Source organism: Vigna radiata, chromosome 1, assembly GCF_000741045.1.
Source record: "Vigna radiata var. radiata cultivar VC1973A chromosome 1, Vradiata_ver6, whole genome shotgun sequence".
Taxonomy (NCBI): domain Eukaryota; kingdom Viridiplantae; phylum Streptophyta; class Magnoliopsida; order Fabales; family Fabaceae; genus Vigna; species Vigna radiata.
In genome coordinates, this window is record NC_028351.1 from 2,355,776 (window position 1) to 2,368,634 (window position 12,859).

General features: G+C 28.2%; 1 protein-coding gene across 1 annotated transcript; it reads left to right on the forward strand.

Moving 5' to 3' along the window:
* Positions 1-5,930: 5,930 nt before the first annotated feature.
* Positions 5,931-8,375, forward strand: LOC106773853 (inactive LRR receptor-like serine/threonine-protein kinase BIR2). Its single transcript, XM_014660614.2, has one exon. It carries the CDS (start codon positions 6,167-6,169, stop codon positions 7,985-7,987), a length of 1,821 nt encoding a protein of 606 aa, XP_014516100.1. The 5' UTR covers positions 5,931-6,166; the 3' UTR covers positions 7,988-8,375.
* The last annotated feature ends 4,484 nt before the right edge of the window (positions 8,376-12,859 follow it).

Here is a 12,859-nt window from a genome sequence, read left to right on the forward strand (position 1 = left end):
AAAAACGTTAAGATGATAGAACAATAATCAATTATCTAAATTATCTAAATCAATAAATTAAGATTGAAACACTAACATACAAGTAATTGCAAGAAAAATTAAAATTTAATTAAATTGATAAAAAATGGGTTAAATATGTTTTTAGTCTCTGTACTTTTGGACGATTTTGATTTTAGTCCATTTTCAAACTAAGGTACAATTTAGTCTTTCAACCTCAGAAAACTCTGGTTTTAGTCCTTTTTACCAAATTTTTTAAATTTTATTTGCTGTTTCATTATAGCATTTGGATTGTTTATACTGCTTGACACATTTTTGTTTCAATGTTAACTGAGAAACGCATTTGAAACAGCAAATAAAATTTAAAAAATTTGGTAAAAAGGACTAAAATCAGAGTTTTTTTAGAGTTGAAGGACTAAATTGTATCTTACTTTTTAAAATGGACTAAAACCAAAATCGTCGAAAAGTATATTAAGTCATAAAAAATATATATATATATATAATAGTTTATGCATTTTCTTTCGCAATTAGCTTGCATTGACCGTGGACTTTACCTACCTCACCTTAAGAATCTTTTCAAAAGTGATTTTCACTTTCCAACTCATCAGAGTGTCTAAATCAACTTTTGGCAAATAAAAGAAATTGAAGAAGTGGACTTCATAACTATAATTAACTTTTGGGTTAAAAATGAAATGAAAAATCTGAATATAGTTGGAGAGTAGATGGACCATTCATTCAATGAAGTGGAACTCAAATTGATGTAATAATATAAGGTTTTTATTAAGGTATTTAAGTGCTTAATTCTTTTCTCTTAATTAATAACTTTCATGGACTAATTTTCTGAACATTTGACTGTTTATTAGTTGATATTAGAGGTGATAATTAGTGTTTTAAAAAAGAATTACCTAGAAAAGTGTTTATGGGTTGATTTAACTAAATTTCTAATAAATTATAATTCAAACTAATCCTTTTTATTTGTCTAGATTTTTTTTAGGATAAAATTTATGCTTTGATTTTAGTTAAAATTAGAATTAGTTACTTTTCCAAATTTTAAATTAATTTATTTTTTCATTTTTGAATTATTTAAATTTAATCTTTTTAATCAAATTTATTAAGTTTATTTAATATTTTAAATATTTCTTTTAAGAAAAAAATATAATAAATATCTTAAATACTATCATAAAATATGTTTTAAATGTCAAATAAATTTAACAAAAATTTAGTTAAAATTAAATCCATACATTTCTAAATTTAAAAAACTAAATTTGATCAAAATTAAAAAAAAAACTAATTTCAATTATCATTAAAATTTAAAAAATAAACATATTTAAATAATACGATATAAAATAAATCAACTTACCAATAACAATTCACTTTGAAAATTTTTTAATTCCTCTGGTCTCAGATGTGGAAAACGGTATTTTGATATAAAAATAAACATTATTTTATAATAAATTTTCAAACTTAATTTTGTCATTATAACATGCAAAGTACATATTTTTGTAACATTAATTAAATAATAACAAAAAATTAAAAAATACTTTATTATTTGACAAAATTTATTGATAAGACTTGATTTATTTAGATCAAAAGATTGGTTTTGAAGTAAACGAAAAATATATTTTTAAATAGATTTAAAACAATTTATTTTGTATTTATTCCAAATATAATATTTTTAGATTTCTAAATATTCTATTTTTATCTCTAATATTATTAACCCATTAATAATCTTTTCTACAATTAAATTACAGTAATGAGAAGACAAATTTATTAAGTTTTTATTTTCTTTTTCTATAATTGATTTATATTCTATGTATTTGAAATCAATTAAGGAATAGAAATGGTATAGTGATGGATAAATGAGGATGTTGGTTAAATATTTGGACATTATATCATATTAATTACTTTGAAGCTTTTAAACTTTGAAAGTTATTTTTGTTGCAAGACAATCCGTTTTTAAAGAAGGAGATATAATAACTTACATAATATGCTAGAAAAAACATTTATTTCTATTTCTCAAGTTATAAGGAACTTAAACTTTAAACTAGAACTCAATTTCTGAATTATTATATTTAAACAAAACAATAGTGTAATGTTTAAGCGACAATAAATTCAATATTATTTTTTTTACTAATAATTGAATGGTTAAATAATGGTTTGATTATTAAGATAGTTGATAAATTCAACTAATTTTTTTTACTAAATTTAGATTATCAAATTTCGTTGAGACAAGTTATAATCTGATTTTGATACTATGTTAAGAGATAAATTTTAAATTTAATTCAAATTCACAATTTCAACTTGTAAAAATGATATTTTCATTTATTTATATACTCTAAAACTTTATTTTCAGTGAATATGTGACTTTCAACACAAAATAATTAATAAATACTCATTTTTTTAATTTAAATAAGTGGTTATTCCTCCAAATAATTAAGCACATTTTTTTAGCCTTATCATGTAAAATTGTCTTGTACGGTTAAGACAATAATTTACCAATAATTCTTGAAGAAAAGAGGTTTGTCCAAAGCTATGTTTCACAAAAATTCAAATCCTTGAATGAAACACTCTCCTCAATAAAAAAATTTCAATATTATTTTCTTTTTATATGTTATCCTTCACAAATCACAATCACTTTGATGTTTTCTTTACTTACGAATTACTCCATAAATAAACTCGTCATGTCTTTCAAATTAAAATATAAACTATAGATTTTTGATAATAAAGCACTCATCAATTATTGTTAAATCAACTAAACTGTCACATCTCGCATAAACAACATATCTTAAAGGTTTATTATACTTTTTATCTTTATTTTCTCAATTTATTGCAATTTTTGTTTCCAAATTTCTGTAATGTTATACATTTTTATTTCATTTTTATATTTGTATTATAGCTAAAAACCAACAATGCTTCCTAATGATTTAAACTTTATATATATATATATATATATATATATATATATATATATATATATATATATATATAATATAATATAATATAAGTTATATTAAGAAGTTTCAGAAATAGTTGAAACAATATACTTTGTCAATTATTTCTCTATATGTTAAGTACATACATTGTTCATGTAAAATGAATCAATTATTTAAGTGTGACTTATTACCTTATGAAATCAAAGTGAAAGACTTAAAAGCGAGGTATATCTATTACCTTAATTATACCATGCAACTAATAAAAAATGAAATATGATGTGGACATAAAATTGTTCCATAATTTTTTTACAGAAAAAAAAATAAAATTATTTTTGTAAGTTAAAATTAGTTTACGAACAAATTAAAAAGAAATAAAAAATTACATAAAAGGGTATCAATAAATATAAACTTATATATTTAAAGAGATTAATTTTGTTTTTTCTTAAATCTTTTATTGAGAAGTTCATAGAAAAATGTTTATAATATTATATCCTCGGCACCTTTTTTCTTCACCAACTTACACATTAATTGAAGATAACTTTCATGGAACTGATCTTCATGCAGAACAGAAGCTATATATCTTTCATATGGGCCAAAAGACTATTATTTAATATATTTCAATGTAAATTAACTTCTAAGTTTAAGCTTTATACCTATAACATTTACAATGAAAAAATTGGGTTTAAATATATTTTGGTGAAGGTATAGTACATTATTTTTTTATTTCCTTATTTGATTTTTTTTCCTTCTTTATTTTGTTTCTTGATATTTTGTTTTAGTATTTATGATATATTTGTTGAAATTTTTTCTTGTAACATTCAATAATTTGCTTCTAGTTTCTACCATTTCTTTCAAGGGGTAATTCAAATGTTAATGAAATTAAAATATTAATGTGAATATGTGATATGTATAAGTAGAAGATCATGTAGATAATTTTTTCATATGATAACGAGGAGCAGCACTGCATGTATATAGTTTTGTTTTAAGTTATGTTGTGAAAAAAGTAAATACAATGTATATTTGGTGTTAAAATAATTTGGTTTATTATTTTTGGAAAACAATATTATATATTGTAAATATTTTAGTGGCATGGTCGGCTACTGTTTAGCTAATTAACACGATTAATAGTATAATACATGTTATTTAGGATTGTTACAAAATGTATTTTTACACAAAATTTTTGACCTTTTTTAGTATTTCTTTTAACAGTTTACTATCGCTATAGAAGGAGATTTCAATAATTTTTTGCATATTTAAATATTTATAAATATATAATCACATGATATTATTCTAATCCCACTTGATTATAATTTCTTTAATATTGACAAAATTTCTCAAATATTTATAGTGTTATAAATATATATAGTTACTATAATTAATTACAATAGTTATAAAAAATTAAATCCATGACTTTCTTAAAAGAAAATGACCTAAATAATACAAAGTTTAAAAATATGTGAAAAAAAAAATGGTATAGAGAAAAAAACATAATTAATCTACTATTTTTAATAATTGATTTATGTAAATATAAATAATAAATCACATACTTTTCTTCCCCTCATTCGTATCAATGCATGTTAGCTAGGTCTGGACCTATGGCTATTAATTTGAGTCCGTCCAATTTATTGATTCATTTGTAGGCCAACACACTTTTGAGTTCGCCTAGGTTAGGTCTATTTAATCTTAGACTAAAATTTATTCTTTTTTAATTTTTTTTTAAATATACCTGAATATCAAAATAAGTTAAAAAAATAAAAACGTTATTTAACAACTTAATAAAATAAATTTAGTGAATGCAATATAGATTAAAAATATAGATAGATTATCACTTGTACCATAAAGTGGGAAAAAAAAATCTATAAAATAGTGTTACGTAAATGATAATGATACTTTAATAATAGTTTTAATAACATTTTAACATTGTTTATGTGTGATTTTATAATTAGTTTAAAATTACACCACAATCAATAATATTAATCATAAATATCAATGTAAACCAATAACAAAATAACATGTAAATAATGTCAAAATATAATAAAAAATGTTATAAAAATATAATTGTACTAATACAAATAAGATAATGATAAATAAATGTACGTTAGACATTTAAAGCCAACTAGTCCATTCTATTATTGATAAGTCTAACTTAAATAATATTACGAGTTTAATGATTATGAACAGTATACAAACTGTTATTTTATCATTTCATCAAAATATGGTTAATATATTTTTTAAGATAATTAGTAAGAATTTTACAAACTTATCAAATGTCATGATTTATGTTTAAATAATTGTATAAAACTATGTAATTACAAATAAATTACATACCGATATATAATTTATATAACATTTTCTAAAAGCATTGTTATATAACATCAAGGTAAATTTAACACGAGACAATGCAAACAAATATCGAGCTAAAAAACAAACAAATATTAAGATCTCACAAAATTTTGATTCGAGAAAACTCAAGAAGAGATAATACGTCATTTACCATCTTAATCCATGTTAAACATAAATCTAGCACAAGACAAAATTCATATGTAACATGTCTTAAAAAGAGCCATTGCATTATAAAATGAAGTTATACAACAAGATATATTGATTTAATGAAAAACTAAATAATATTAAATCACATTAAACACAAATCTAGCACAAGACACAACATGAAGTAAAGTTTAACGTTAAATCCTCGTTACCTTATTAATATACGTTCACATTTAATACCTAAACAAAATTACCTTAGAAAAATGTATGTAGTGAGATTTGGCAACTGATTTTATATGCTTTTGAAAAAGAAGACAAATAAATGAGAATGAGTTAAATCTAAAAAGAAGATGGTGCAGTTAAATCTATTGTTTATAATAAATTGTAATGGTTTAGAGAGGATTTAAGTAACATTTATGTTAATTAATTTATCTATAAACCAAGCTAAACCATTGGCATTCATTGATAATGGAAGAAAACCACAGTCAAACAACCTCTCCCAATCAGCATCTTCAGTCAAAGAAGCTCTTTTCAATCACCAAATCTCACTGTGGATGCATACACAGCTCCAAAACAACACCAACAATTTCTTTTTTAACCTTCTTCCACCCATTTATCTCTCTCTGCACTTTTTATCTCTGCATTTTCTCACATCCCACAAGTCAATGGCACCATTCCAACAGTGTTAGACCAAAACCCCACCATAAAAATCAAACCTTTCCCCCACCCCACAACCCCCTTTCCCCTCCATGGATCGCAGCTACACGTTTTCCTCTTCGTTCCTTCTGCTAACTCTGTTGGGGTTTCACGTGTTCCTCGCTTCGTCGCAGGTCGAGGACGATGTCAAATGCCTCCGTGGCATCAAAGAAGCTGTTTTGGATCCGCAGGGCCACCTCTCCCCGTGGCGTTTCGACAACACCACCGTTGGTTTCATCTGCGACTTCGTGGGTGTGACTTGCTGGAACCAAAGGGAGAACCGGGTCTTGAGTTTGGACTTCCAAGATTTCAAACTTTCGGGTCGGATTCCCGAGGCTTTGCAGTACTGTGGGAAGAGCCTTCAAAGGTTGAATCTTGCTTCAAATTCTTTCTCCTCCGAGATCCCGCACGAGATCTGTAAGTGGATGCCGTTTTTGGTTGCTCTAGATTTGTCTGGTAATCAGCTCTCTGGGCCTATTCCTCCCACACTTGTGAATTGTTCATATTTGAATGAGTTGATGTTGTCGGATAACCAGCTCTCTGGGTCAATCCCCTTTGAGCTGGGGAGTTTGAGTAGGCTCAAGAAGTTTTCTGTGGCCAATAATAGACTAAGTGGGACAATTCCTGAGTTTTTCCATGGGTTTGAAAGGGAGGGTTTTGAGGGGAACAGTGGGTTATGTGGGGGTCCTCTCGGATCCAAGTGTGGTGGGATGAGTAAGAAGAACCTTGCTATTATCATTGCTGCTGGGGTGTTTGGTGCTGCTGCTTCATTGTTGCTGGCTTTTGGCCTGTGGTGGTGGTACCATTTGGGTGGGAAGAAGAAGAAGAAGGGATATGGGGTTGGTTCTAGCGTGGGTGCTGCTGGTGATTGGGCTTTGAGGCTAAGAGGGTATAAGCTTGTGCAAGTTAGTCTCTTTCAGAAGCCTATTGTAAAGGTGAAGTTGGGGGATTTGATGGCTGCTACCAATAATTTCAGTGGGCAGAATGTTCTTTTTGCGACAAGAACAGGGACAACGTACAAGGCTGATCTCCCAGATGGTTCCACGCTAGCAGTAAAGCGCTTGAGTGCATGTAGGATTGGGGAGAAGCAGTTTGGGATGGAGATGAACCGGTTGGGGCAGGTTAGGCACCCAAATTTGGCTCCTCTGTTGGGGTACTGTGTGGTGGAGGAGGAGAAGTTGTTGGTTTACAAGCACATGTCTAATGGAACTTTGTATTCCTTGTTGCACAAGAATGGTGGGGTGCTGGATTGGTTGATGAGGTTCAGGATTGGGTTAGGAGCTGCAAGGGGGCTTGCATGGCTGCACCATGGCTGCCACCCTCCCATTATACAGCAGAACATTTGCTCCAATGTGATTCTTGTTGACGAGGAGTTTGATGCTCGGTTGATGGACTTTGGGCTAGCCAGGCTCATGGCTTCAGACTCAAATGGTAGTTTTGTGAATGGAGATTTGGGGGAGATTGGTTACATAGCTCCGGAGTATCCAAGTACTTTGGTTGCTTCATTGAAAGGGGATGTGTATGGTTTTGGTGTTTTGCTTTTGGAGTTGGTGACAGGGCAAAAGCCACTTGATGTTAGCAATGGGGATGAAGAGTTCAAGGGTAGCTTGGTGGATTGGGTGAACATGCATTCTAGTTTGGGAAGGATCAAGGATTGCATTGATAAAGCCATATGTGGAAGAGGGCATGATGAGGAGATTCTTCAGTTTCTGAAAATTGCTTTGAATTGTGTGGTTTCACGCCCCAAAGATAGGTGGTCTATGTACCAGGTTTATCATTCTTTAAAGGGTTTATCTAAAGATCAGAGTTTCTTTGAACATGATGACGATTTTCCCTTAATCTTTGGTAAGCCAGAAAACGAGGCAGGGCAGTAGTTGTTGATGATGATTCTTATAATTGAACTGCTATATGAATCAGAGTGGAGAGTTCTCAGGTGGTGCTAATGTTTATGGTTTGTTTGAGCATTTCCTCCATTGGTGACTCTAATCAATCCGGTATAGTTGTATTGTATGATATAATAAACGTTCTGGTAGGTTAGATTTTATGAGATCTATTTCTTTCACTGTTTGTTGTATTCAAATGCAATCTCTCTGATGATGTCCAAGATGTTTGGAATATATACCTCGGATTTGAATCCTCAAAGTATAATATATACATCTCATGTCCTCAAGACCAAAAACATCGGACATCTTCTTGTGCTCTGTAAAGACATCTCATGATGTTATGTTCATTTACATCTAATTGATTGGAAAGTTTGAAGCATTTGATTTCTGTTTCTTGTTATATGGATCTTAAAATGATTTATTATTTGCAGTGAATTCCATAATATATCATGATGAATAAACCCTTAATTAAACGCTTTATAATCTATTCTATTATGCATTAAGTTGCATCATCTCATTCATTTATAATCTATTCTTTTAAAATGTTTACTTTAAAATATTTATATGAATTAAATAGATTAAAGGATTGAGTGAGATCTCATCTAGTGTTGATAACATTGTGGAATATTTAGTTCATTGAACCATTGAGGAAAAAAAAGTTAATAATAGTTTTTACAAATTTTCTGGTAAATAAGAAGATTAGATGAAATTCTTTTAAGAGGAGTTAAGATTATCTATTTTTTATTATTCATTTTGTGCCTGGTCAAAGACATACTTGGTGTGTAGGAATTTCCTTTGTCTAAATTCTCCAATTAATAAAATGAAAATTAATGAGTCAATGTTCATAGCTTAGAAAAGTAAAGGAAGATGGCAACTTATGTGGATCATTCCAATCAATGTCTTAAACAAAATGATTATATCAATGACTTTGAACCTTCTGTTGCGTACTATGGGGGAAGGAATATGGAAATTTCAATTCAAATAAATAAACAATTGAAGGTCCTCATTATTTTTAATCAAAGATTCTTCTTCTTATTATTTTAATATTGACTTTATTTATTTATTTTATTTTCAAACTATTCTTTGAATTAAATTATATATTAATCTTTTTTGTCACATGAAAAACATCTTATTTTCACATTCCATTTATCGTTTGTTTGTTTGTTAAAAAAATGATGTTTTATATGACTTTTATCAACCACAATGACAAAATAAGTTTAAGAAAAAAAAATAACTTTACATGAAATAAAATAATATATAATTTTGTGTAAGAAAGAAAAACATTTTTTTTTCTAATATTTAGAAAATTAAGATTTAAATGTAATATTAATAGTGAAATAAAGATAAAAGTTATTGAAGGAAAAATTTGTCGGGTAAATTTTATCTCTACATTTCTTTTGTTCTTCTTTTTCTTTCTTTTATTTTTAGTAGAACAATGAACATATTCAAAACAAAAGAGGTAGTCTATCTTCAATTCAATTAAAATTTTCATAACAAACTATGATAAAATTAAGGGAAAAAATTTATTAGGGTTCGAACCAAACGGTGTAGGTTGAGTCTTCAACTGTAAAGGCAGTTACAAATAGTGGATCTGGCCAGCCTTAGAGTGGACAGTAACGACGATGTCTGTTGGTATTCCTTGGATGTGTTGTTGCATGAAAGAGGAAGAATAAAGGCATTGTCCCTCCCGTGCATGAGTTATAGAAGAAGAAGATGGAGTGAAAGATCCTAAACACGATACGTCGATAGCGACGAACACGGTAGTCTAACTTAAAGAAGATAGAGGCGCATCAAAAAAACATGTAGTTGCGGTGGTTTGAGCTAAGATGGGGGGAAGTGGAGAAAGAACAAGACTGCCTCAAGCGAGAGAAAAGAAGATGAAGACCTCAGGTGAGAGAGAGAGAGAGAAAGAATCTGACTCGTGAAGAGAGAGAGAAAAAGTGAGCAGGAAATTTGTCACTTATTTTATCGATGAAATATTTGTCGATAAATGAAATATATTACTGACGAAGTTACTGACAAATTTATCATCGGATTTATTTCTATTAGTAAAATTTCGTTAGTAATTTTATGAATTTTTGTAGTGAAATTATAAGAACGAGGGTGAGGGAAAAAGTGAGAGGAGAAAAGTGTGAGTATAGTGAGAGAATGCTAGGAAGACAATTAAATATTTTATGCGAGTTATAGTGAAAAATCGGCATAATATCTTTATTTTAAATTTTAAACAATACAATATCTCACTTTCTATTATGGTTTTAGGTATAACCGATATATAAAGTCTTGTATTTATTGGAAAATTATCACTGTTCCCGTTTTCTATGGCGGTTAGGTATAATCAACATAGATATTCTTCTACTTACGAAATCATCATCGCTCCCACTTTTTATGTCAATTTTAGTGATAACTAGCATGAAAAGTGTCATCATATTTAAAATTCTATCACTGCGACACTTAGCCGTGAATTATAATCGACATAATAAATCGTCATAAAAAAACTACTTTTGCACTAACAATATTTTGTGTTTTGCAATAATTAGTTGTGACACCCGGGCACTAACGAGGACGGGGAGTGATCGTCGATGCAAGAGGCATGGAACGGCTCCTGGCAGACTTCCAGTGGAAGGGACATATGAACGAATCGAACATACACCAAAAAGAGAGTGATCTAGAGACTGTATAGGTATGGGACTATACAGTTGAAAGATAACTTAAAGAAATTGATTTGGTTACTCATATCAACAAATGCATTTGTTTTTCGGTAGCCTAACCCATAAGAACTCCATTGTTAAGTATCTGGATGACCTTCTGGAAAGTTTTTTCGAAAAGTGTGCAAGCGAGGTAAAAACACACTAAAAAGCTTTGTGTACATATAATTTAGTCTACAACAATTTTGATATACTTAAACATTGATGTTTAGACAAAATTTAATTATTTATTAAACTAGACCGATATTGAATTTTAATTTTTCACAATATGGTATAACTTGTCATTTATTTGCAAGTTAGATACACTAAATCGTATAATTTTTTAAAAACTAACATATTAAATCTGTTTTTGAGGCAATCAATGTATTATTTACATATTACATCACTTTGATGTAATGTCTTTCAACAAATATATCTTTAATATTTAAAGGTACATATTACATTGATCTTGGGTATAATCGATATAATATTTTGTTATAAAAACTCGTATTGCAAAGATAAATTAGTGTACTATATTGGTATTATGTAAAAAGATCAACACACGATACTCTTCAATTTGTTATTCTCCTACTTTTTGGTAAAACATTGCCATAATTCACTTCATGGATGTTCCTCCATAAACATTTTTGCAGCTCATTCTACAACATGTCCCTCCTTAAAACGTCTCTCCACATGGAACATTGTGGTTCTTTCTCCATAATTCATGGAACACTGGACTTCCTTCCCGGGTCAATGTTGGATTTTTAATCATCATGAATAATTCCTTAAGAACAATTATCATACATATATATTGAAAAAGTCCATCATATTCTTATTCTTGGTCAAACTTTATTACTTATTTCTTAATTTTACATTGGTTTAAGAATCAATGTAAAAACTACTAAATTTATTATATCAGTGACATTTACATTAATTTTAAAATTGATGCAATCACTTATAAATAACGATGCAAAATACTCTTTTGGCAGTAATGTCATCTAAAGAAACATTGGTTATTATTTGAAGAATTATTTGTAAATGTTTGAATATCACTTTGATTCAGCTCTCATCAATAACCAGGCATGTTCATGTTCAAATTGTTTTTCTTTCTAATCTTCCATGAAAATCCTACATGTGAATGACATAAGTTACTTTTTTTGCCTAATAACTTTTTCTTTGATTACTCATTCATCGCGTTAAACTTTTGAATTCAAGATGAAATTTACTTCACTAAGATTTTAATTGACTAATTATTATTATATGTTTTTTAATAACTCCTATAATGGATCATTTAAATTCAACTACAGTTAAGTTAGTATTATATATATTCTTTGACACTGAAAAAATGTTACAAGTGAAATTTTTAGCTATATACTCATCTCTTGTGATTTTTTTTTCGGGAACTAACTTGATGAACCCAAAGGTAAATCTTGTAGCTTATACATTAGGATATTAATATATTTTAAAATATTTCAGTCGTCATATGATTTTAAAAAGAATAAAAATAGTGTTATTGTTTAAAAGAGTAAATTATCATTTCAGTTTTCTAAAATTGTATAATAAAGTTTATTTAGGACCAAAAAAAAATAAAATCTAGTCCCTTATATAAAATCTTATGAAATTCAAGAATTTGTTTAACTTTTTCTTAGTTTTAGAGATTAATATAACAATGCAATAGAACTTTAAGAATTAAATTGAGCATTTTGAAATATAATTTGGATGCCGTAGAGATATATAATAAGATTGATTCATTATATTTTTCTTTTGCACCTGTAAAACATCTTTACGCACTCTCTTTTTATTCCAAAATGGATATTATGAAACGACATGCATCACAAATTTCCAGTTATAGTTTCTTAATGGACCTCCATAATATTTGTCTTGCACCTACATAATTTTTCTTTTCTACTTTTTCGTTTGGAAGTTAAAAATAGTTTTCTGTACAATCACAACAAAAATAACTTTCAAAATTACATAATTAAAAAATAATTTGATTTTTACATTGCCCAGTTCAAAAATTATTTTTGTTTTTCAATTTATATAATCTGAAAATATTTTCTTAAGAGAGAAAACGATTTTAGATTGTATAATTTAAAAGTCATTTTAAGTCCTCTCTATAGTTCATAGGGTCCAACACATATTTGGGCCTGTGGCCGGAAGGGCCTTACTGTGCTATCAT